This window comes from Lissotriton vulgaris, chromosome 7 (genome assembly GCF_964263255.1).
Source record: "Lissotriton vulgaris chromosome 7, aLisVul1.2, whole genome shotgun sequence".
Taxonomy (NCBI): Eukaryota; Metazoa; Chordata; class Amphibia; order Caudata; family Salamandridae; genus Lissotriton; species Lissotriton vulgaris.
In genome coordinates this window covers 1,108,576,769-1,108,603,271 of record NC_141695.1, presented here as the reverse complement: position 1 = coordinate 1,108,603,271, position 26,503 = coordinate 1,108,576,769, and the positions used below count along the sequence as shown (strand labels likewise).

At 45.5% G+C, this 26,503-nt stretch overlaps 1 protein-coding gene across 4 annotated transcripts in view; it reads right to left on the bottom strand.

Moving 5' to 3' along the window:
• The window catches only part of P4HA2 (prolyl 4-hydroxylase subunit alpha 2), a 305,296-nt gene that overhangs the window by 50,485 nt on the left and 228,308 nt on the right, over positions 1 to 26,503 (bottom strand). For 3 of the 4 annotated variants that reach the window (XM_086931562.1, XM_086931563.1, XM_086931564.1), the window contains 2 exons: positions 10,846 to 10,905; positions 7,296 to 7,364 (listed from right to left, as the gene is read on the bottom strand). In XM_086931562.1, the coding sequence (XP_086787688.1) occupies positions 7,296 to 7,364; positions 10,846 to 10,905 (129 nt within the window). Of the gene's footprint in view, positions 1 to 7,295; positions 7,365 to 10,716; positions 10,783 to 10,845; positions 10,906 to 26,503 lie in introns of all 4 variants that reach the window. The other variant, XM_086931565.1, reaches the window with a different exon arrangement.

Genomic DNA, 26,503 nt, shown 5'->3' with positions numbered 1-26,503 from the left:
GCATACAAGAAGCATCTGGTACCTAACCAAAAAGTTCCACATAGGAATGCATGGGGATAAAGAAATTCCAATGCAGCCTATCCTTGTCATTATGTTAGTCCAAACAGCAGCCAATCAGGCGCCAGCAGCCCTCTAGAACCTTCTCCTCAGAGCTCAAGCCCTCAGATTTTCGTAGCACAAGAGTGACCACAGAGTCTATGAGGAGAAAGAGAGCCTCTGAGGGGAGGATGGGAGGGTCGCATGTGAATCTATTAAAGACACCAATACTGGAGAACCACCTGTTTACAGGTAAGTAACAATTGTTCTTCTCCAGCATTGGGGTGTCTTTCATAGATTTACATGCTTGAATATAGAATAGTAAGCAGTCCGTATCCGAACACAAAGTTTCCAGGATGCAATGTATACACAAAAGGTTGGAATCAACAGGTGTAAACCCATGCCATAGAAGTTATACAACTATATGTATACATAGAGAAGACATGCATAAGACTGGAAACCATAGGAGGAGGGTAGAACAGAGGCTCACCTTATTGAAAAAGATTACGGAGCACAGCTTGTCCCACTGCGGTATCGCCTTCAGCCATGGCACCCAGATTGTAGTGCTTTGTGAAAGTGTGCCTGCTGGACCACGTGGCTGCTCTGCAAATCTGATGCAATGGAACTCCGGCAAAGAGTGCAGTCGAAGAGGCTACAGACCTGGTAGAGTGGGCTCTTACTGTAGACTGTAAAGGCTTTCCCGCTTTCTGATGGCAGAAAGCAATCGCCGAAGCCACCCAGCGGGCTACTGTAGGTTTGGTGACTGGTCGCCCTTTTTGAAAACGGCCATAGGCCACGAAGAGGTGATCTGATTTTCGGAACTGGGCTGTTCTGCTGATGTAGAACTTTAAACATCTTCTAATGTCCAAAGAGTGCAAGCGTTGTTCCGCAGGAGATTGCGGGTTGGCAAAGAAAGACTTCAGTATAACAGGCTCATTAATATGGAAGTCTGACGGCACTTTTGGAAGGAAAGTAGGGTTAGTGCGTAAAAGCACAGAGTCCGGTTTAAACTGCAGAAATGGTTGTTTGATCGTGAAAGCATGTATATCACTCACTCGACGTGAAGACGTCAAAGCAAGTAAAAGCGCAACCTTCCAGGTGACATACTTGAGGTCTGCTTTATGGATTGGTTCAAACGGTGCAGTCATTAATTGTGATAGGACAATGTTGAGGCGCCACTCGGGAGGGGGACGCCGAACTGGAGGAAAAGTCCGAAGAAGTCCTTTGAAGAATTGACGTATCAACCTGGATGAGCATAAGGAGGCGGAGCCATCATGGCGGAAGCGTGATATTGCCGCCAGAAAGACCCTTAAAGTAGCATGTGACAAACCCGATTGAGCCAGATGGAGAAAGAAAGGGAGGAGCTCAGCGGGCGTGGCACGCAAAGGATGTACTCCGGCGTCTGCACACCAGTGGCAAAAGCGTTTCCATTTCAACTTATAAGTCTTTATAGTTGATGGAGCCCTGGCCTGAGCGAGGATGTTACGACACTCCTGAGGGATGATTAGATGTGCAAATTCACAGTGCTCAGGTTCCAGGCTGACAAGCTCAGGGAGGAGGGGTCCGGATGGTAGATTTGACCCCTGTTCATGGAGAGAAGATCCATTCGAGGATGAAGAAGAATGGGTTTGCATTGAGACAGGAGTAGCAGCTCCGAGAACCACGCCTGTCGTGGCCACCTGGGAGCAATCAGAAGGATGTGGCAGGGTTCTCTCCGCATCTTCCAAAGTACTCGAGGCACTAGAGGGATCGGAGGAAAAGCGTAGGCGAAGAGATTCGACCAATCCACCAAAAGGGCATTGCCTTGGGATCCTTTGTGGGGATGCCAGCTTGCGTAAGCGGGGCATTTGCGGTTCTCTGGAGTCGCAAAGAGGTCGATTTCCGGGAATCCCCAACGGTGAAAGACCATATCGAGTGTTGGCTGGTGGAGTTCCCACTCGTGGTTGGATGATCGAGACCTGCTTAGGGAATCCGCCAGGAGGTTGGACAACCCCGGAAGATGAACTGCGGTGATTTGGATTTGATGATTGATGGACCAGTTTCAAATCGCCTCTGCCAGGCGGGATAACACCGGAGACTTTGTTCCGCCCTGCTTGTTTATATAATGCATGCAGGTCGTGTTGTCCGTCTGTATGAGAACTGACTCTCCCTGCAGCACTGGTTGAAATGATTTCAGGGCCAAAAAGATAGCCATAAGCTCCAACTTGTTTATGTGCCAGGTCTTTTGATGCAAAGTCCATTTCCCTTTGACGGACAGGTCTTGGAGGTGAGCTCCCCAGCCCTCCAGGGAGGCATCCGTCGTTAGTGTCAGATCTGGGGTGTTGGACAGAAAGGACGTGCCTGCCGCTAGCTGGTGTGGTTGTGCCCACCATTTGAGCGCCTTCTTCATGGGAATGGTGATGGAAACCTGATCGTTGAAGGAACCGGTGACTTGACGCCACTGCTTGTCCAGAGCCTGTTGGATAGGTCGTGCTCGTAGTCGGCAATGAGGGACAAGAGCGATGCACGACGAAGCCATCCCTAGAAAGGACTTCAACAAACGGACTGAAACGCACTTCTTTGCTAGAAGGAGCAAAACTAGTCGGAGAATCCTTTGCTGACGTTCCCGGGAGACAAATGCCTTGGCTAGTTTGGTGTCCAGCGTTGCTCCTAGGAAATCCTTGCAAGTTGTTGGCTGCAATTGAGATTTCTCCAGATTGATGGACAGACCCAAGGAACGGAATACTGTCTGACACACTGCAGTATGGTGTAGAAGTTGTGAGCGGGATTGTGATTTCAGGAGGCAGTCGTCGAGATATGGGAATATCTGTATGCCTTGGAGACGAAGAAAAGCCATGACCGGAGCCAACATTTTTGTAAAGACTCGGGGGGCCGAACGGAGGCCAAATGGAAGGACCCTGAATTGGAAATGAAGGTGCCCCACCTTGAAGCTCAGGAACTTGCGATGACCCGCTAGAATTGGGACATGGAAGTAAGCGTCTCGGAGATCGATGGTAGTCATGAAATCTCCGACTGAGAGCAAACGCAAGATCTCAGCAAGCGTTAGCATACGGAAGGTCTGATCCTTGAGATAATGATTGAGTGCTCTCAAGTCCAGTATTGGTCTCCATTCTCCGTTCTTTTTGATGACAAGGAAAAAACGGGAATAAAACCCCTTCCCTCTCTGAGACTTTGGCACTACTTCCACCGCACCTTTTTGAATGAGAAGGCGAACTTGATGAAATAGTTCTTTGAGGTGCGGAGGTGGCGGTCCGGAAGGTGGTGTTGGAGGAGGTACCTCGACAAATTCCAATGCATGGCCTCTCTTCACAATGTCGAGTGCCCAACGGTCCGTAGTAATGGAGGACCATTGAGAACCAAACAGAGATTTGACCTCCAATTCTCCGTTCGATAGACAAGTCATTGACGTTTGTTGGATTGTCCTCTGAAATTAGACTTCCCTCTGTAAGTTCTGGCAGGTTGCTGGCGGGAAGACTGCTGGCGGTTACCGGTGAAACGTTGGTTACCTTGGTTGAAGGACCGATATTGACTGCTTCCTCCACGAAAAGTGGATGTAGTGCCACGTCCTCGAGCACCCCGAAAGGGCTGCTTCTTAAACTGAAGGGTACCCAAAGCACGTGCAGTGTCCGTGTCCTTTTTAATGGATTGTAGCGCTTCATCAATATGCGCTCCAAATAATGACTCGCCGTCATATGGCATATCTAGGATTCTTGCCTGAATTTCCTGTCGAAACGAAGTTGAGCGTAACCAACCCTGACGACGCAGGACGGCCGCTCCAGCGAGTTGGCGAAAACCAGTGCAGGCTACATCCACTGCACAATCAATAAGTTCTTCTGCCGTTCTTTCTCCTTCTTGCAGAATTTTCTGTGCTTCTGCCTTGGAAGCATCCGGGAGTAACGCCACATAGGTGGACATGTCAGCCCAAGCCTGACGGTCATAACGACCTAATATGGCCATTGCGTTAGCTACTCGAACCGTTGTAGAGGACATGGAGGAAAATTTTCGCCCAATAGCATCTAGGCGACGGCCCTCACGGTCCGGAGGAGCAGTGATTGTAGACGCCGGATTCTTTGAACCTCGTTGAGCTGCCTGCGTGACGACAGAGTCGGGCTTAGGTTGACCTGTAAGGCATGCTGGAGATCCTACAGGAGCTTTGTATTTCTTCTCTAACCTCGGCAGTTGTGCTGGTAGAGAGTTTGGCGTCTTCATTATTTTCTCCCCTTCAGACCAGATGAAGTCTATAATCGGGACTGTGTGGATCTGTTTCAAGGGCTGGTTCTTGAAATCGTATAGGAAGCAATCTTCCTCTCTGTGTGCTCGTGGCAATTTGAATCGCTGCGCCGCCCTGTCCATTAACTGGTGGAAGCCTGCGATATCTACTGGAGGAGAATCCCCTGTTGGCACCTGAGAAGGAGATGGTGTTTGAGCACGATAGTCATCCCACTCCGCTAAATGTTCTTCACCATCCTCATCTACTTCAGAAACTTCACCATCCTCACGCTCTGGAGGATTCTCGTCATCATCATCCTCTGGATAAATGGTAGTGTGAACACGAACTGATGTAGTTCTGTGAACAGTTACAGGCGACGCCGGTTGAGGAGGAGCCAGAACCGGGTCAGAAACTGGATTCAGCACCGATGGAACAGCTGTAACCTGTGGCGTTGGTGGGAAACGCCGATTGTAATCTTCCAACATACTTTGGAGGTTCGATATCATTGATATAGGCAACATCGCAGTTGGAACTTGAGGGTGAGTTGTTTGATGTTGGCCATATTGATCTTCCTCGTCGTTACTGAATTCTTGGCACTTAATATTCAGATCCGAAAGACTCTGCGCTTGGTCATCAGACTCTTGATCAGAATCAGTAGCAAACAGCGGAGATGGAGGATTAATCATCTCTCTTTCTGTAAAAGTCTCGAACTGTGTTTTGCTGGACTGTAAAGGCAATAAAGGCATTGTAGCAAATGAAGAGGCCGGCATTGAAATTGTGTCTTGCGTACGCGTCGACGGCATGACATCAGTCGACTTCTGCGGTGGAATCGACTTGGAAGCCATCGTCGACGAGGAGACCGTCGACGGAACAATCTTCATTGGCATTGTCGGAGCCATCGTCGACGGAACCTTCACTTTCAATGTCTTCGTCGACGGAGTCGTCGTCGACGGAGTCGTCGTCGACGGAGTCATCGTCGACGGAATTATCGTCGACGAAGCGGTCGTCGACGGAGCGGGCGTCGACGGAGCGGTCGTCGACGGAGCAGATGGAACAGGCCCTCTCGTCGACGGGACAGACGTCGGCGGTGCGCCCATCGTCGAGGGCGTCGACGGAGTCAGAGTCTTCGAACTTCTAGTCGACGACGAGTGAACTTTCTTCGTCGACGAAGATGAAATAGGAATCAAAGAAGACACGGTCTTAGAACTGAGAACCACTCTCATCGACGACGAAGACGTCGACGCCAAAGCTGACGACGATCCAGAGGCCAGCGTCGTCGTGACCGTCGTCGTCGATTTGGAACCAGAGACAGCCATTCTCGTCGACAGAGCTGGGACTACCGTCGTCGACGAAAATTCCGTTTTCTTCACAGAAAAACTGGACATTGAAGCAGAAGGAGCCTGAGAGCTTTGTCTCGTGGGCCCAGATGTGGTAGGTAAAGGTGAAGACACCGCAGGGGTCAAAGCGAGGGAAACTTTCCTCTTTTTAAGAAATGGTGAAGGCACCTCCTGCACACTACCACGTTTAGAAGCTGCTTTAGAACGGCCTGACACAAGACTTTCAGCATCAGAAAGTATATTGTCCTTGTCCTTTAGCCTTTGAAGCCAAACAAGTAAACGGCCTTCTCTGTCCTTAAGAGTTTTCTCTGAGAATTTTCTACAGAGTTTACAGGTGCCTACTTCATGGTCCGGGTAAAGGCAGTAAATACACTTACTGTGTGGGTCATCATGAAATAATCTCAGCTTTCCACAGGAGGAACAAGCTCTGAAGAGAGACTTCTTACTTGAAGACATTGTGGAGAAACTGGAACACTTGAAGAAAGAAAACTGAGCAGAGCTCAGGGAGACACGACGTGCGGTAGAAAATCTGAGGGCTTGAGCTCTGAGGAGAAGGTTCTAGAGGGCTGCTGGCGCCTGATTGGCTGCAGTTTGGACTAACATAATAACAAGGATAGGCTGCATTGGAATTTCTTTATCCCCATGCATTCCTATGTGGAACTTTTTGGTTAGGTACCAGATGCTTCTTGTATGCATTTTTTGGGTTTTTCCTTATTATGTATATATATATTTATTATATATTATTATATATTTAGTATTTATTGCTATTTTATTTACCGTGGGACTCCCACTCCGACGACGGGGAATATTCAAGCATGTGAATCTATGAAAGACACCCCAATGCTGGAGAACTAGAAGTTAGCTATACAGAAAGGAAACCTCTCTTTTGCTTGTTCTATACCCAGTCCTTTCTGTAAGTCTGGGAAACTCTTTCTTTTTGAAAGATGATTGGTGAAAACGCCATCTAAGATATGACCAGCATTGTGGGTGGGAGATTGAACAAGTTGCTCAAAGCCCAGAGATGACATAAGTTTTACGAGGTGTTGTGTGTCAGTGTCCTGCTCTTTCTAAAGGTGGTAGTTAAAATCTCCAAGAATGGTGATATAAGAGGTAGTGACATGTGCCTCTAAAGTTTTGCACCAAGACTCCAAAAACCCGGGTCTAGGTCCCGGGGGACGGTACACTAGTAAGCCGGTAAAAGTGTGGTTTTTGGACAACGAGATCTTAAAGGAGGCAGCTTCCATCGGAGAAGCAACATGCTATTTCTGTTTTGTGTTTAATCAAGGACCGAGCATTCAGTAGTGCCATTTTAATAGTCCTGGATTTATGACCAGGGGAAATGTTAGTCTTGACGCTGGACTAGTCAGTCCCCGTTGCTCTGAGCGCTGTGTAGGGGCTCTGCCCAGACACCAATTCATTGGACCAAATGTCACTTACAGACCCACATCTTTGAGATGCTTCTATTTGTTTTACCAGATATTAAATGAAGGCCTGCAATTTTGCACATCAGGATTAAAGCTGGCTTAATAACTATTTCTCTTTAAAGTCATGCTCTTATTAAGGGAGTGAAAGGCTCTTCCCTAAAGTCTCCATAATTGCTGAAGATCACGAAATGTTAAGAACATGTAGAACCATGAGAAGCCCTCGTGTAATGTAATGATAATGTAACGAACAGCTGAGGGTCCAATCAAGAATAAGAAATATTGCATTACCTTTTTGGGCCAAATGGCAGCTCCAAAGTCTGGAAACACTGTGGCACCTCCAGCTTGCACATCACTCATCTATAAACAGAAACATGTACATGAAAGAAACTTAAACAACAAACAGAGCAAACACAATAAAGGAATGTTTCCAAAGGTGGCAAAGCAATCAAGTGAGGAGTAAAACGTTCCTAATATTTGTTCAACAAATTTATATGACCTGCACTTTCTTCTGTACCCAAGGCCGTCTGTGCTGCTGGTTATATATTCCGTGAATGACTGCACTGAAAGCAGTCTAAAATCCTCCTTTCCAGTTTAAAATGTTTTAAAACCTTTTAATAATTCCTGTCACTTTATTGAAAAGTTTGTTTTCTCCTCCTTCAACACTGAAACTTAGTTATCATGGCCCAGGATAAACAAACAATATGTAGCTCTTCAAGAGAGGGCTGCTTGGGACTCCTAAAGATGCAGAAAGAACAGCCCGTCATTGTGGAATGATTTCCTCATACTCATCAGTAGTACAAGTCAGGAACTTAACCTGTTGCTAGTATTAAAAGCTGTAATGGACAAGGCACATATTAGACAAGACATATGATTATTTTTTTCAGCGCTTCTAGTTTACACACTCAAAGACCAACATCTAAGCACTTCCTTGATTAAATTAATTAGTTAGAGACTTCTATCCAAATCTCTTCTTTAACCTAGCAAACAGGCTTCGTAGTAAGTCATTATCCAAATGCTAACCGCTAGCTCAACTTGTTTTATGCTGTAGTGAGTGGGGGACATGAGGTAGGGCATCTCTAGTACAAAAAAATACTTTCACCTGGTTTCACTATATTTATTTTATCCATGTGTGAAGCTTGGTGACCAGATGCTTAGGGGCACATGCATCAAGCCTGCATTTTGCGATTTCTAAAAAGCGAATTGCACTTTTGTGCATTTTTCAAAGTTTTTGCAAATTACCATCAACTTGCAGTTGAGGGTAATTAGTATTTCCTAAATGGGAAGTCGCATTTAAGAAAAGCTTTGATGCATCCCAAATAGGGAATCGCAATTTGCGATTCCCTAAAAGCATTCACAATTTAGGAAATCGCAAAATTTACGATTACCTATATTGCAAATCGGTTTTGGGTAGATGCATCCTAATTGCCTAAATACTGGTTGCAAAGGGGCCGATTCTCCGAATCGGCCCGTTTTTGATCCGTATTTAGGTTGATGCATGTCCTCTTAAGTCCCTACAACAATATGGAATATTGTTTTCTTATGTTAAAATAGTGAGCTGAGTGTAGGAATTAAGGTTACAAAAAGTAATAAAACACTCTAAATATACCCTGGACCTACAGTAGTGACTGGCCACTCCCTCTGCTTGTCCTCTAGGATAAATGGCACCAGATTGTTTATCTTCTGCCACTTACCTCTATTTAACAATGGCAACAGCAAAGCTCTTTTGTCTGAAAGAGGTTCTGTAGCTATGCTGCACATCTATCTTATGAATATCAGTAAGGCAGGATATATTATGTGTCCTGTTAGGTCTGTGTATATTTTGCTTCAGGTCGGATTGTGACTGTTCTCACATTTTGCACATTTTAGGCATCATGAAAATGGCATTTGTAGATTATCTGAAATACACTGGTGATGTTTACTGTTGGGGTCTATTATGGAGTCTCCCTTACAAAACCTTGTTGCTTTCTCTAGCTTTTGCAATTCCCTATCATTGGTTTGAGCTGTTCTTTTCGAATCCAGCAATGCAAAACAACTAACCCAGCTGGTGGGAGAGGGGGGGGGGGGGGAGGGGAACTCTACAAATAACTCCTTCCTCCTATGGTGAATAGGGCTAAAGTTGACCAACTCAATGGTGTGCCCTACCAGTAATATACTATGACATATTGGGTCATTATAAATTAGCTCCGTCTCTTCCGACAATCTCCGAAATCATTTATTTAAAATATCGTCGCTTGACTCAACAACAATGTGCCCCACCAAAGCGAAAATCCTTTTGCTACAAAATCCCAACAGTGGAATTTGGCACCATGGCTATCTGTGGCTCAGTCTACTTTCTGCACTGAAATCTACTTAGTTTCGAACATCTGCACCAAAATTGTGGTAGGTACAGACGGATCTTTCTGTAGCATTGGCTTTGGGCCTTTTGCTTTCTCGATGTGTCACAGATCTTTTACGGCTTAATGGAAAAACATTTTCTTTTATCCATTTAGGCCTGGGTTCAGGCTTATACACTTCTTTCAGGTTCCCATGTGCACTTTATAGGTACAGTATTTTGGGCGTAGGTTTTTTCTATTTGGGGGAAGGAATAACACAGAGCCTCTTCCTCAAATTCAGGTAAGAAATGGCATGAACATTTCTTTGGAGCACTCCTAGGAAAGGCATTCCGCATATTACTCATTTGAATACTCAGCTTGGTGTTCCCTTTATTACAGGACAGTGACTAACTCTGCTAACACGGATTTTTGGGAGTAGCCATTGTCACTTTGGCACTGGACCTATTTAGCTGGAATGGTCATTAGGGTGTGCAATTTATATCTTTGAGTTCAAAACTGAGACAATTGATAAAGACATCATGCCTCTTTCCTTCCTATTTATGCTGTCCTACGCAATCACAATTTCTCAATCTGAAATTTAGAAATCTTCCTTTATCCAGAGATCAAGTCACCACAAGAATCCTCTTTGGTCATGACTTTCTTGACGCCCATCAGAGCTGAACAAGACACTGGCAGCAATATCAGAAAAAGAAAAGCTAAAGAGGGCATTGAAAAAAAGGACACCACAAAGTTGTGGTTAGGTTCATACTGCAAACTGATTGAATATAGAGCCTCAAGTTGATATTCATCAGGCATTCTTTGTTTTCAACAAACTTCTCAGACAAATCGTAGATCCACCACTGGTTGAGTAGAAAAAGAAGAAACATTACATAAAAGTAAAATAATTTACAAATGTGTAAACAAAGGTGGGCAGGCACACAAAAAAAATAATCAGAAACAAACATGCAGTCTATGCTCAAACAATGAACAGAGCGATAAAGAAGACATTGTTTCTTTATAAAAATGAGGGCTCTGAAAATCCTATTCACCATGTGGAGAATACAGACTCCTACCTTCTCTATTACCTTACAATTAAAAGGCAGACTCCCCACCTAAAGTACTGGAAAAAAACTGTCCATTCAAGATAGAATACAAACATTGTCTATATATTCCATCAACCTAACCACCAACTCCCCCTGCCCCCTTGTGTTTCCAAGGAATCTATTCCTACTGTTCCAAGTTCCAAGTCCTCAATGAACTGGATTACAGCAGGCATTTAAAGTTGGCAACAGAAAGACAAGCAAGGCACAGCTGGCGTCCTGTATCCTCCACATGGCTCAGGGATTATGAGTTGCATGGATGTAATTTGATCTCACCCTCGTGGGAAAAATACTTACGTAGTTTAAAAAAGTTGCCACACGATTTCCAGTCCCTAAACGCTTGAAAGCATCAGGTTCCTCTTTCTATAAAATCAAATGTAAGAATGACAGACTGAAGCATAGAGTCAAGGACACAAAGGTACTTACATAGTTAAGATACGTTGCTAGCCTATTCCCATCCGTTTTGAGGTTCTGGTCAAAGGGACGCTGTAACAGATAACAACTTTAACCCGAATTCGCACAAGGATTTGATCAGCATTACAGATCTCAGCCAATCTTTTTTTGTTTTAATTTTTTACTGCACAGAAACATTATAGGGTCCTTAAATTTTAAACAAACAAAAGCCATATTAGAAGTTAAGGTGGAGAAAAATATGTGAGATTACACCTTTAAACCAAGTAAAGCAGGCAAAGACGTGCAGGGATCATGCCCTGTTGCTGGGGAATAGTAGTAGGCAAATACTGTAGGGTTTCCAGTATGCAGTAATCAATTAGAGGGAGAAGCAGAATGTACATCAACATGCCAGCATACTGTTGGGGTTTTTCAAATAGAGTAGAGCTCCATCTTAAAGCAGCAGTTCATCCTGGCAGGAAATTAAATATTTCCTTTTTTTAAGTATGGGCCAATATAATCCAGGTAACTATCACAATATTACACATAAGACTCTCAATGCAAGCCCAAGTATTACATTAAGGACAGAGTAGCCTCCCTGTTCTATTTGAACTAAAATGGCACCAGTAAAAGTGAGAAATTTGCTAGAAAGTTTTTAAGCAACTTCTATGATTTGAAATCTGACATTTCATTTGCTTTTTTAAATTCTCCAGTTTCATTTAACTAATGATATTGCAATTCACAAGAGGAATACAGGACATTTACCAGATAGGATTGTAAGAAATTGTGTAAGAGTGCAGGGAAGAATATGGAAGACAGTGTGAAATAAAGCAACTCAGGCAGATGAGAAAGAGAAAATGTGAAACCGAGCGAGAGAGGGGGACCTTACTTAGGAATCGGCTGAGCAATAAACAATAGTACAGAAAGTAATACTAATTCAATATTTCAAGTGGAAAAAGACTAAAGTTAATGGACAGATTGTTGAGAGACTAGATCTGCACTTTGGTTTGCCTCATAACTTTTTAAAGTATTATAAGATGCTTTAATTTCCCACATTGATAAACTATCCTTGATCCATTCATTTAATTCAATCTTGTCACACCCCAAAAAGAAAAATACCCATGAGGATCTGCTGCTTTAAGAAGTATTATGATAACAATATCATAATAACTTAACCTGACGGTGGAAGGAACCAGTCACCTCTAGCGAGAGATATTTCTACAGTGTTAAGTCATCACAGGAAGAAAGTACTTCAGCCAGAAGACGCGCTCTTTACTAAATCACAGGGAACAAATAAGGAAAGACATAATGACCAAGCAAGGAAAGGTGGTCCAAGCAAGGTACTGCTACAGAATTATAGAGAGGGTTTCAACCCATCTCTGGATTTCAATGTCCTCTTTGGAACTTATATACAAAAGAACACACAGTGAACAGCATATTGGGACTGTATTTGAATTGAGCAATTAAGAAGTAACTTCAGCATGTTAAAATATTAAAGACCTGACACAGTAAAAATGCATCCTATTAACAGACATAGTGATTTGAGTTTAATACAAACGCAGGGTTCTTCCTCAAATATACTCTTATTTTTAGACGCAATATTATTCCAAAATGAAGCCCTACAATGAATTCTTCACTTAAAACATTTACATCACAGTGTAAATAAACATAAAGCAATAAATTGCGTAACAAAGGACCAAAGTGCTTGTTTGAAATGCCTTTTCATCGACACAGCTAAAAAATGTAGTAATTTATTCTCAGTGACTTTCTTTATGATTCAGATCTTGTGGGGCTGTTTAGTTTCCTTTCAGGAGGTACATGCAATCAAAGAAAGGAAAATGCTAATAGTCATTAAATAATGTAATTCTACGCAATCAGCCAAGAAAACTGAATATCAAATCAACTGTTTCTCAGGCAGAAGGCGCAGCTGCAGGTGAAAGAATGATACAAAATCTCCTTCTGTATATTCCAACAGCGTGTACAGCATAGAGACGCTTAAGGATTTGATTTAGCAAATTTTCTTCAGTTCCAATTTTTAACTATTATTTGCACTAAATTCAGACCATGAGCAGATGTTTAATGCTCTGAAATTGGATATCTTAATTTAAAAGTAGTGCACCAATGTGACATTGAGGGAAATGCGTTGTGAACATTCCAAATCATTTAGATGAAAGTGTCCCAAAAGTCAATGCGTTTCATGGCATTATCCCCAATTGATAAGGTCTAGTGTTGCATCATAATAATCATCTATTGCAGAGCAGATGCAAATACATTATAACAAGGTGAAGGAGTAATCTCACATCATAATTGTGCTGTTTTCTGTTAGACCTCAACGTTTTAATGTTTCAACTGGAAACTGTGAAATATGGAAAAAGTACTGAGCTTTCTCACAATATACATTTTAGTTGGAGGGTGGAAATCCAAATACATGCATGGGTACATATTTAAACGTTGCCAATTTAGCAGAATAAATGTGAAACAAGCATTGAAAATGCAACAGGTCTCGCCTTTGGTTAAGTTAAAGCCATTTGCTTTGCTAATGGTATTGTATAGCAAAGCGAATGGCTTTCACTTAATAAAAAGCGAGTCCTATTGCATTTTTAATGCTTGTTTTTCTTTCATTCCCATATCTCTCTGCACAAACAGGCTCGCTCTCTCTTTTCTCTCTCCCGATCATATGCCATCTGGACTCCATTTCCCATCCTTTTATCTCTCACATATCGGGGGTCTTCTACTCGGTCCTTTCCTAATCACAAGCCTACTATGTATTTCTACTGCTTCCAAGTAGCCCTTAGGATTTGATTTCCCTTAAAGCCTTAGCCTTTTTTGTTAGGATCGGAGGTCAGAAGTCAGTTCATTGCTTATGCCCCTTCATTGAATCCCTCATCATAAACGTCAGTCTCTCTGGCATCTCAGTTCTCTACATTTCTCTCTGCAGGGATCACCTCTCGAAGCCATAACACCATTCAGTATGAACCATTCAAGCCTTACCAAAAGACAACATCCTGCAAGCTTTGCTTTTACCCAAGTAGAGGTGTTTACATGCCAAACAGGCAGGGCACAAGTCCTAAAAAAAGAAGTGGGGGACTAACCTAGCTAATCAGGCGAAGGAAGTGGTTTCAAGCACATGAATCTCAGTATAATCCTCAAAGACAGTGTAACAGAAGCCACAGAAAAATACTCAATTGTGCCTAATAAGATAATGAGCAAAGCTGTGGCAGCCTCTTTCACAGAAATACTAAAAGCCACAGATGCGATATTTTGTTTTGACACTATCTTGCGTCCCAAGCCGACTTCTTGATAAATACTGCCAAAATCAGTTGTGTGATAATATATTTTTATTTTCCAGATTAAAAAGGGAGCGTAAAATAAGGTCTGAGCTATGTGGAAGGGGGGAGGGTGTGATAGAGAGAGAGAGAGAAAGAGAGAGCTGTGTGTGTGCGACATGTCGAGTGGGGTGTGTGTGTGTGAGAGAGAGAGTTGTCTGTGTGAAGTGTGTGTAGTTGTGTGTGAGGTGTGTGGAGTTTGTGTGTGTGTGAGAAGGTGTGTGTGTTTTTAAGGAGGTGTGTGTGTGAGGAGGGGTGTGTGTGTGTGTGTGTGTGTGAGAGAGGGTGTGTGTTACCTATTTTCCCCAAGTACAGCACCTGGACACCCTCTGGCTTGGATCTCACTTAACAGAAGTACAAATAAATACATAATCACTCCATCAACTGAACATGTTATCTACGTTGCAGTTTTTAGGGCTCTTGGAATTAACCGCGCGAAGAGCGGTCTCGCCAGAGACCCTATTGTCAGCGAGTCCAGGAAAGGGGACAGGAGCTGGCCGCGCGCTTCTTCCAGAGTCGGAATTGAGCGGGCCACGTGCACGTGAACGTGCTCGCTGTGCCCAGCTCCTGTCTCCTCTCCTGGAAAGCTGTACCACACAGCCACACCTCCCCCTGCACACATGTGCACACACACAAGCGCATTTACACACAAGCACACGCACCAACGCATACAGACACCCCCGCCGCCGCACACATACCCACACACACACACCAGCGCACCATACACACATGCACACCCCCCTACCCCCAAGCCCCACTTACCGCCACTCCGGACTAATGCCTCCTCCGCGGGGCTCTCCCTCGGGCATGGGAGCCCCGTGTCACCAGCACTGCTTTTCTGGCCAGCCACTCCGTGGGCGCGGGCTTCCGAAGACGGAGGTTCTGCCCCACGGCAAGTTTCGTTTTTGCCCACGGTTTCGTTTTTGCTTACATCTTAACTTCCGTACAAGACAAAATCACTAACAATCAAAATAGTTTTTTTTTTTTAAATGACAATTCTCTTGGTCTCTTCACCCCCAGAATAAAAAGAAGAATTCAGACCTCGCCTAAGCCTTATTTGGTTGACACCCCCGTAATATTCAAATCCTATCGTTTAAACCCAGGCCGCTGTCTGCTGCCGGGGGATAATATATACGGAGATGTTGTCTGCATGCAGCGTCCCTTCCTGCTCTGGTAATCCGACCAACGATCCATTTATCTCCACATTTCCCCGTTATCATTTGAGCCGCAAACGCCACATAAATAGCAAACAGCAAAAGGTGACTCTCCGCCCGCTTGTCTGGTGTCTCGAGCTGCGCCGCAATCATCAGTAATGTCCCTGTTTATATAGAACCAGAAAGGCAGCTGCCACCCCAAAACACTAACAGCACAGCTCCAAACAGCAGAGTCCCCATTTTGTTTTCTTATTGCAGATTTATTTAGCCTGAATTCGCCCCGAGGGAATTGGAGTGTTTTGCATGCGCACCAGTTATGTTATACAAAGACACATTCATTGTTCGTATGATCAGGGAGTTAAGTGATTGGCCCAGAATCACAGGATGCTAGGAACGTAGCTCCCCAGCTCCAAAGTCGGCAGCGCTGACCATTAGGCCACACCCTCCCCTCATTACCCTATCCAAGAATTTGTGCTGATCACTACAGGTTCTTCCTCCTCCCAATCACCAAAACAACTTGGCATACTCCGCCCCAATCTCACCAAGGGACAGTGCAACAGACAAAAAACAGGCACCACCACTCCAGCAACTGCACACCTCAACTACCCCAGCGACCTCCGCCACTACGACTTGAGCACTCGCTGCAGACACTTCAAAGCAAATAATACTTGGGGGAGGGGGTGCGTAGCAGAGACGTTAATTCACCAAAATGTGAGGGGTAGAGGAAGTGACAGCACACGCCATTTGACCTTTACTTTCACTCAAAATATCAATTGAGAAGAGGGCTTGGGCTTGAGAAAAAAACTATTTTTGTAAATGGAGCGCATTAGTAATAGCCAGGCCCAATGAAAAGATACAATTGTGTGTCTGCTGCAATTTTCGCATAATAATAGACTTGCTGCATTTGCCACATAATCGACCATCTGCTGAATAATCTGCAATTTTAACCAAATAAAAGAATTTTCTAGCGTAAATTGTTCAAAATGTACTAAATGTGCAGTGCTATTACCAAACACATACACTGCCTGCACACACACTTACTATGTGCACGCTGCACAATCCTTCACTCTTCACCCTCACACCTCCTCACCCTCATACACTCTCACCCTCAAACCCCCTCACCCTCACACCCTCTCAAACTTACACACCCTCACTCACCCTTACACCCTCACACGCCCTCACCCTCACACCCTCACCCCCCTCACCCACCCCCTCACCCACCCCCTCACTCACCCCCTCACCTTCGCACCCCTTCACCCCCCCTACACCCTCACACCTACCCACACCCTCACATCCCCACACCCTCACACCCTCACACCCCCTCACCCTCACACCCCACACCCCCACCCCCTCACACCCCCACCCCCTCACACTGAAGGACTGGGTTCTGTAAGACCCAGCGGTGCCAGGGCACAACACCTGAAACCTTCGTGGGTAACCTGCTCCGGCGTACGAATCACAGAGACACGGGACACTTCCTTCGACGTCAAAGATTCAAGGTTTATTTGCTGCAGGGAACACAGAGATCACGACAAGTACACAGCGTGCAACTTGGGGAGACTGCTTCAAATTGGTTCTGTGGATCGCTCCTTTTATACAGTTTTTACCCATAGGATAACATTGAACACAAAAGTTTACAACCCGGTTCCCACCATTATCCCCCAGAGGGGTCGCTTTGGTCACTTTGAAACACATGAGGTCCGGAACATAAGTGCGGAAACATTTGGCGGTTCCCAACTATAAAAACCATCTTCCCACCATTAGCGAATTCCAATCAGCAGTAAAACAGATCGAAATAGGAACAGGGACAGGTGTAGAGGAAGACGGAGACAGTGGGGAGATCGGAAAGGGTGTAAAAGGGGAGGTATCGGGAAACACGAGATACAGGCATCAAAGGGACGTGCCTAATGAGATGCACGGCTGAGACAATAAGTCCGTGCGGCAAGATGAGCCTCGAGCGGCGCCATCTGCCTTACAGTAGCAACCCCCTCGTCATAAAGACACTCACAAAGAACATGTGTCTTCCGCAAATATCTTGGGAGTCCCAGGGTCGCGAAGCGGACAACGTCCGTTCGCTGGCTACTTGAGGGCAAGAGACAAAATGGATGCCGTATCTAAGATGGAACCCGTGGGTACAGATGAAAAACCCACATAACAAACGAACGGTTTAAGTTAGCACAGCGAAACTGCGCACACTTACTAAACTCGTCATTTGCGGTTCATAGATACCAGACTCGACCATATTCGTGCGAGTCGAAAACACCACTTACAATTGTCACGGAACCTCAGACGCTCCTTTTGCCCTCATGTAGGCAAGCACTAGTCGGAATCATATTCGATATTCATCAGACCATCAAGATGTTGCTGTAGCATAGCTCTGTCCAACCGAGTCCCCTTGGTAACAGATGGTTGTCTCATACACGTTGTAGCACAGAGGACACATAAGGCAGGACCACACTGCACACAAAGGCAACACGTGAACAGGAACACTACAACGACTCCGATGATCATCAGAATCTTCCAACCCCAAGTCGACATCAGGCCCCAAAACCATCCAAGCAGCGTCCAATCCCCTACATCCACGTGTATGGATTCGGAGATCTTGTGCAACCTCGAGATGGCTTGATAGACAGTAGGAGCATTATCTGGAATGAAAATGCAGCAGCTCGAATGGATCACCTTACATACCCCACCTCGATCTGCTAAAATGACATCTAAAACCATACGGTTTTGTAACGTCATAAGTCTCTCCGCCTGAAGTTCTGTGGTGATATTACCAAGGGCACTGGCAGTAATATTAGCTGTCGATTCTACCACTCGAGTCAACTGTCTCAGGTTCCTACTATTAACCATAGGTCCCCAAAACGGGAGGAAACCCTTGAAAAAGTCTCCTGCCTCTTGACCGGCAGTATCCTCTTCGCTAATTACGCCTCGTACAACTCTAGTCTTATGATAATCGGCATCTACAGTGAACGTCGGAGGCAACAGATTTGCAATGAAACATGAGCCCATGAAGTCAGCGGGCAACCATGTGTATGCACGATCATAACAGATAAAGTATGTACCCTTGGCTGCCAGAAACACAGGGGACGAGAACATCGGCAGAATGTAATTTTCAGTGCAAGCACTTGCTCCAAGTCGGGCTTGCGATCTTCGGCCACGACCCATAAGACAAAAATTACCAGTGTGGGGTACGACCCATATCGGAGGCGAGCTTTTAAGCTGCTTTTCACTAGTGAACGCACTATATTCACCTCTACTTAGGACTCTATAGGCCTATACCTCTTCTTCGGGAATAAGCGAAGGATCATAGATATCGCTATCTAAATCCTCTATTGCTATCGACAAAGGTTTTTGATACGAGGTGGGACCAGAGTAGGGGGAACGTGGTTCTCGAATGGGGTGGAAACCCAGTGCGCTTCGAAACATTGTTTGGAATGCTCGAGCTGACCCTTGGGAACTATACGGTAACACCAGATATGGAATTCCCTTATCCGTAGTATGTGGCATCAACCCACACACCCAACAATTAGTAGTGTTAACCACTAACTGATGCTGATGGAGGAGCTGAATAAAGGAATTGTTGCGGAATTCTACACGTCTAGCCTGCTCGTGTTCTGGTAACATATGAAAGGAATGAGGAGAAACAGTAGAAGTAAGATTAGGGTCAGGAGTAGGAGTAGGTGTAGCAGGTAGGAAGTAAGACATCGTGTAATACACCCCACCCGCCAATAATGCAGAAGCAGTCAAGAACAATACAAACAGTTGGAATATGAAACATTTGGTACGACTGAGTTGCTGCAGCTTGAATCTGTGGACTTGAGCTCCCTCCAAATCATTCAGCTTCGAGAATGCCATTCCCTACGACCGTCCGCAACGTTTCTTGACGCACTTCGTTCTGTGCAGCAATAGTCAATCCCCAGGAGTTCCCAGGAACCGACGGCCTTTAACCTAGCGTCAAGACCTACTGTCCAGAAGGAAGTACGCGCGCGGCCCTACGGCCTTCAATGCACAATATGTATATGCAAAAACAAAGTCTCTCAGCTGTAAGGGCAAAAGGTATAAGGAATGAAGCTCAATATGTACAAAAATAATTACAGTAACATGAAAGTTCAAAACTGATCACGGAAAACGGGGTAATGCAATCGTCAATACAGAAAAAGCAAGATCTTTTATTTGTCCTTAGTGCGAGATCGCAAAAAGTATCGGGTTTTCCCAGGACGTGTCTGCTCGTCAAACAAAGGATCCGTTGAAGAGACAGCGTCCTGCTGATCAGTTGAGTGTTCTGGTCTTGAGTCTTTTGATGCTAATTGTTCAACAATGTCTTTCTGCTGCGCTGAGGATTCTTCAACAAGCTGTGCGTCGCTAAAAGGCACAAACGCCGGCAATGTTTCTGTTTCAGATGACACAATGCCTCTCCTTACCCACGGGTCTGCTGGCAAAGGGATGGGGACTCTTTTGGTGTGCGTGGCATGCACCCAATTCTTACGTCCCTCGAGACGAACGGCAGTCCTCGTGGCCAGGAGCACTTGGTAGGGTCCGGTGAACCTCGGGTCCAGGTTATTTTTGCGTGAAAAGTTCCTTGTCACCACCCAGTCTCCGGGCTGGAGCTGGTGGCCTGGACCCTCCGTCTGCGTCGGCAATGCGTCGTAAACCTGTTGATGAATTAACCTCAGTTTAGCAGTCAAGTCATGTAGATAATCGATCAACATTGGGTACTCAAGATCAGAAAACATTCCTGGCCTAGGAACCCCCCACACATTCGCAGGGCGGCCGAACACTATTTCATAGGGACTAAGCCCTACTCGGGAGTGTACAGTCGCCCTAGTTGACAGTAATGCTAAAGGTAAAGCGTCAGGCCACGAAAGACCAGTCGTAGCCTGAATCTTCGCTAACTTTAGTTTGAGGGTGCCATTGTACCCTTCAACCAATCCAGCTGACTGAGGATGATTGGCGCTGTGGAATTTCTGATTAATTCCAAGGCCCTTACACACACTCTTCATCACACTTCCAACAAACTCACTTCCGTTATCTGACCACACGACTCTAGGCATTCCATACCGAGGAAAATATTCCTTCAGTAGGATTTTCGCAGTAGACAAAGCAGTATTGTCTTTGAGAGGATAGGCCTCAATCCATCGGGAGAATGCGCAAACCACCACTAAAACGTATTTCAGGTTATTGCATCGCTCCATATGGATGAAGTCCAATTGAATCACCTCAAAGGGATACGAAGGGGGAGCAAAACTGCCAGGAGGAGTTGGGGTTCCTTTGCCAGGATTGTACATTATACACACCATACAATTCTTCACCAGACGTTCAGCACACTTCGTAATACCATCATTCTTCCACACAGGAGCCAGCAACTTGCAAATACCTTTCGCGCTAATATGTGCTAACCCATGCGCCATTGTCACAACGGCCAGCACATACGCATCAGGCAACATCCATCTTTTCTGATCCGACAAATCAATCCAACAACCATTCGCATCCAACTTTCCCGTACTTTCTTTCCACTTCGTCTTTTCAGTCTCGGTGGCCTCATTCTGAATTGCTTTCACACTTTCGATAGTGTCTTCACACATGCTCGATTCTGTAGGCCATCTAACCGAACTCGTCACATACATTCGAGTGCTAAGGTTTCGGGCAGTCTCCTTAGCAATCTCATCCGCAAACGCATTACCACGACCAACATCATCCGTCACCTTACGATGCGCACTACACTTAACAATCGCAACTTGCGTAGGCAAAGTCAATGCATCCAAAAGATCGTTCACAAGCTGGCCATGCTGTATCTTCGTACCGTGCGACGTCAAGAAACCTCTCTCTCTCCACAATCGTCCAAAACTGTGAGCAACACCGAACGCGTATTGGCTGTCGGTAAACACATTCACACGTTTCCCTTTCGCTAACACACATGCTCTAGTAAGAGCAATTAATTCTGCAGCTTGAGCAGAATTCTGATTCAACCTTGCAGTCTCAACAACGGTATTCAATGTTACAACAGCATAAGCAGTAGTCACATCGCCATTCGGCAACTTAAAACATGACCCATCCACATACAAGGTACCATCCGGATCTTCCAATGGGGTGTTTTTAAGGTCCACTCGACCTTTTGTTTCCTCTTCAGTCCTCAAGTAGCAGTCATGTTCTGCTACCTCATCTGACTCTGTGCTAATTGGTAACAAAGTTGCCGGGTTCAGAACGTTACAACGTTTTATCTGAATGTGGCTTGCCAAGAGCGTCAATTCGTACCCAGACAACCTCGCACTCGTCAAGTGCTGAGTTTTCGTTCGATTCAAAAGAGTATCGACTGCGTGCGGAACCATCACCGTAAGCATATTATCCATGACCAATCCTGCTGATTGTCGGATGGAGACCGCGGCTGCCGCTGTTGCTCGTAAACAACTCGGCAACGCTCTAGCTACCGGGTCCAAGGTCGAGGAAAAATATGCACATGGACGTTGCTTACCACCAAAAGGTTGCGTTAAGACACTCAAAGCACAACCTTCCCTCTCGTGAACATATAACGTAAACGGCTTACTGTAGTCAGGAGTACCTAGCACAGGAGCCGAACACAACGAATCACGCAGTTCAGAAAAACTTTTCTGACATTCTTCCGTCCATGGTAAAGGAGTTGAAACATCCTTGCACGTAAGAGCCACCAATGGTTTCGCTAGCAATGAAAAATTAGGAATCCATTGCCTGCAGTACGACGTGATACCTAAAAAGTCACGCACATCTCTTTGGGTTTTTGGCACAGCCATTCGCGCAATCGCTGCAATTCTCTCTGGGGTCAATCTCCTTCCCTCCTTTGACAATAAGTGACCTAGATAGGTTACTTCTTGACAACAATATTGGAGTTTAGAAGGTGACACCTTGTGATTTAACTCACAGAGATGTTGCAGCAACGACACTGTAGCAATTTTGCAAATGTCCTGAGTATCAGCAGCCACCAATAAGTCGTCGACGTATTGGATCAAGGCCGCACCGACCGGCAACCTAAATGCATCCAGTTGACCCTTCAAGGCTTGGCTGTAAATAGATGGACTTTCACAGTAGCCCTGAGGAGCGCGTTTGAACCGGAAGCTACGTCCACCGAGAGAGAAACCGAAAAGGTCCCTGCTCTCTTCGGCAATCGGGATGCTGAAAAACGCATTTTTCAAGTCAATCACCGAAAACCATGATGCAGAAGCCGGAATCAGAGTCAGTAGCGCCGTGATGTCAGGCACAACAGGAAATTGAGGAACCACAATTTTATTCACCTCCCGTAAATCGATAACAAAGCGATAAACAGGCGGTTTTGAAGGATCAGTACGTTTGAGAATGGGCAGTACAGGACTATTGCACACGTTTCCCCGAGTCTCTTCAATAACATCTTTCTCGATCAAATCATAGATGATCGCCAACAGTGCTCGTTCACCATCAAGGGAGATACGATATTGGGGAATACGTGGCAATCGCACATTAGATTTCAGCTGTACAACAAGAGGGGAGATATCAAGTAGGCCCACGTCATTTGGACCTGTTGCCCACAAAGACGCAGGAAGAGAACTCAATTCCGGTGGGAGCTTATCGAGGGACAAATACATAGGAGAGACAACCCTCTCTCCTAACGTAAGCTTTACACCCGCAGGAGAACAATACAAAGTTGCGTACAAACGTTTAAGCAAATCCAGGCCCAAAAGATTTTCACCACAACCCGTAGTCAAAATCAACGGAGCTTCTAGCTCACGTGGCCCAATTTTAAGGGGCAAAGGGCGTGAAACTGGATTGCTAACGGGGGCGCCAGAGAATCCAACGGAAACATTTGTTAAGCCAGACAAAGGTGCGCCAGGGAGTTTCGAATGCATGATAGAACTTTTCGCTGCACCAGTGTCCAACAGAAAAGGCTCAACGACGCCCGATGTAGCAACTGCGACGTAAGGCCCTCTCTGATCAACCGGAACTGATACCACTCCCTCTCCTTGTCTTTGGCTGTCCTAGTAATTACTGTCGTCAGTTCCCTGATCGACGTAATAATCGTCTACATTGTACTGCGCAGATCGTCCTTGCGATGATCCACGTTGATCGAAACAATTATTAGAATTAGACGAGTTGTCTGAGCGATCATTCTGAGCACCACGACCTCTACCACGTGATGTTTGCTGCGAACCACCACGACCTCCTCTAGATGAGTTACCACTATTACGTTCATTCAAAACAGGGCAATTGAATTTAATGTGTCCCTCCTGTCTACAATAAGCACATTGATTGTACCCTAACGAAGATCTTTGGGAGGAGGAATCATTACGGGTTTAGGATCTGTTCGATTGTGGCTGTGACCTATTCTGTTGCGAATTATTCTGATTTGAACGCGGAGGATACGCTTGTTGCAACAACACTTTAGTTTTGAGCTCTTTCGTCTTTTTATCAGCACGGTCGTTCTCTTCTTTCTCTCTATTCTCATAATATTGTGCCGTAGCCAATATCTGAGCCGAAGTAGAAACGGCCCATGCACTTTCCGAATTCTTTAATTTATTGCTCAAATCGGGCAACAAATTCGAAACAAATTTGTCCACGAACAATCTCTGACCACCCTCGGTACCCATATCCTGACCACTATGGTCGATGAATGCTTCCTCGAACCTCGTAAAGAAGTCGGAAACACTCTCATCTTTCTTCTGCTTACAGGCTGACAATTTATCCCAGTTTACTCTCATAGCTGGCATAAGTGTTTTCATTAATGTTATTATTCTTTGAGGGAGAGCAGCAATCAACTGTTCAGGCTTAGCGCCACCAACTTGCAACCCATCTGCCGCTACAATGGCCGCCCAATCACCACCTAGTTCATTTGCGTGATCTTCCTGACGAATCTTAGCCCATACCGGTTGTGGTACGACATTGCCAAACAACATGTCGATATCAGCAAGATTCATTATCGTAGCATCTACGAGCTGCGATAATTCTTTGCAATACCCTGCAGGATTTTTGCGAGGGTCAGGCAAAGATTGCTTCACCTGCAACACTTCCGATCTTTTCCATGGGAGATGTATCCATACTCTCTGGAAATGCGGCGGAATAATAGGAATAGCAGTAGCATCGCCTGGCATCCACACTGGTGGAACTTCCCGCATAGGGTATTGGCCAGACTCGTCTGGCTGTTTTTCAATATCCTCAACGAACAATGCATGAGGTATCGGAGCGGGACGAAGAGATAGCAACCGCTCAACAGCACGTCGAACGTTAGTATCCACTATCAGTCCATTTGCGAACTGAAGCTGGAGATCAGACAGAGCGGTGAGCACCTCGTCAGGCGCATCGGCCGCTATTTGATCATAAAGGAACTTACACATTTCATTAAACACATATCTCTGGGTTGGTATATTGAATTGACAAAATGTTTCGAGGACAACACGGGGTGGACTTCTCTGAGGATTTACCATCCAACCCATCGCCATATTATATAGCACAACGCGTTCTCTGTTTCCAGGAAGCTGACTACGTCTCTGAGGACCATCAGAACCAGCGGACCCATGAACAGGTCCGAGAGAATGAAAGAAACTAGCCGCAAGAGGAGAATTGCGACTACGAACAGAGGGAGAAGTATAGGACACAGGACTAACGAGAGAAGGGGTAGAAACAGTAGCAACAGCAGGGGTTAACAAAACAGGAGCAGTAGCAGGAGCAGTAGCGGGAACAGGAGTATGTGGAAGCGGAGGAGCAGTAGGAATAGAAACAGACAAAGGAGCAGGAACAGTCGGAAGAACGGGTGCAGGTTGAGGAACAGGCGGAGGAGGAATAGGCGGTAGAATAGGTACGGCAGGGACCACAGGAGCTGCGGTACCCTGTACGTACGGAGGTGGCGACTTCATAAGATAAGACATTAAGGGATCCTCAACTGGCTCTTCCTTCTTTTCCGACTCCGTAGGCAAAGCGGGGTAACATTTATCTACAGTCATACGCTGTAATCGGTCAAACACTTCCTTATCATTAACCTCCTTATCTCGCTGAAATTGCTCTGCTTTCTTCACTATGGTAGCAACATTATCTCGCTGATTATGTTTAGTCTGTCTGATTTCTTTCTGTCGGGCTTCTTTGCGCCACAACCGAAAGGCATCAAACATGGCCGGCCTTGACTTTCTTTCGAACAATTTAATCTCTAAATTATCTAAGATCGGGGCCTCGAAGCTACCATGAGGTGGCCAACGAAGGTCGCCGTCCTTTTTCGTGTACTTAATCCAGTAATCGTTAAAGGTAATTGGGCCTAGCCCATGCTTACTATAGAGCTCATACGTGGGAGTTCCAACCGGAGGTATCGGACACGAGTCCTCCAATCGGGAATCCGTACCACAAGGTCTGAAACAACTAAACAAAGTACTACGACCAGGCATCTTGCACACTAGCCGAGTTTCACAAACTTCAAGGGTCACGGGATTTACCAAGTCCCAGCAAAGAACAAAACCCTCGGTTTTTGGCGGCTGCAGTCGTCAAACAACACAACAAAGTACGCTAGCAAAGTGTTACCGACAAAAACACTCACACAGCGTTAACAACAAAAACACTCGCTAAAGTGTCAACAACCAAGAACTATGGGAGCGACCCACAAATACTTAACTCAAAAATCGATGGCGTCACCAGGAAGGCCCGTCAATCGTCTCGCTCTACCAAGGTCTACGCCAGGCGCCAAAACAGGTCTACAGTCAGGGCAGCAGTCCGTCGCAGCCGTCCGGAGGCGGGAATCTTCGCGGGAAAAGTCTTCGGGCCACTTATTTCGACAACAGGATCGATGAAGCGGGGTGCACCTTCCCTCGGAGATTTCACACGAAGTTCCTCACGATCGTCGGGCTTGGACCGGTACCACTGATGCAGCCCCACTGTGGGCGCCAACTGAAGGACTGGGTTCTGTAAGACCCAGCGGTGCCAGGGCACAACACCTGAAACCTTCGTGGGTAACCTGCTCCGGCGTACGAATCACAGAGACACGGGACACTTCCTTCGACGTCAAAGATTCAAGGTTTATTTGCTGCAGGGAACACAGAGATCACGACAAGTACACAGCGTGCAACTTGGGGAGACTGCTTCAAATTGGTTCTGTGGATCGCTCCTTTTATACAGTTTTTACCCATAGGATAACATTGAACACAAAAGTTTACAACCCGGTTCCCACCATTATCCCCCAGAGGGGTCGCTTTGGTCACTTTGAAACACATGAGGTCCGGAACATAAGTGCGG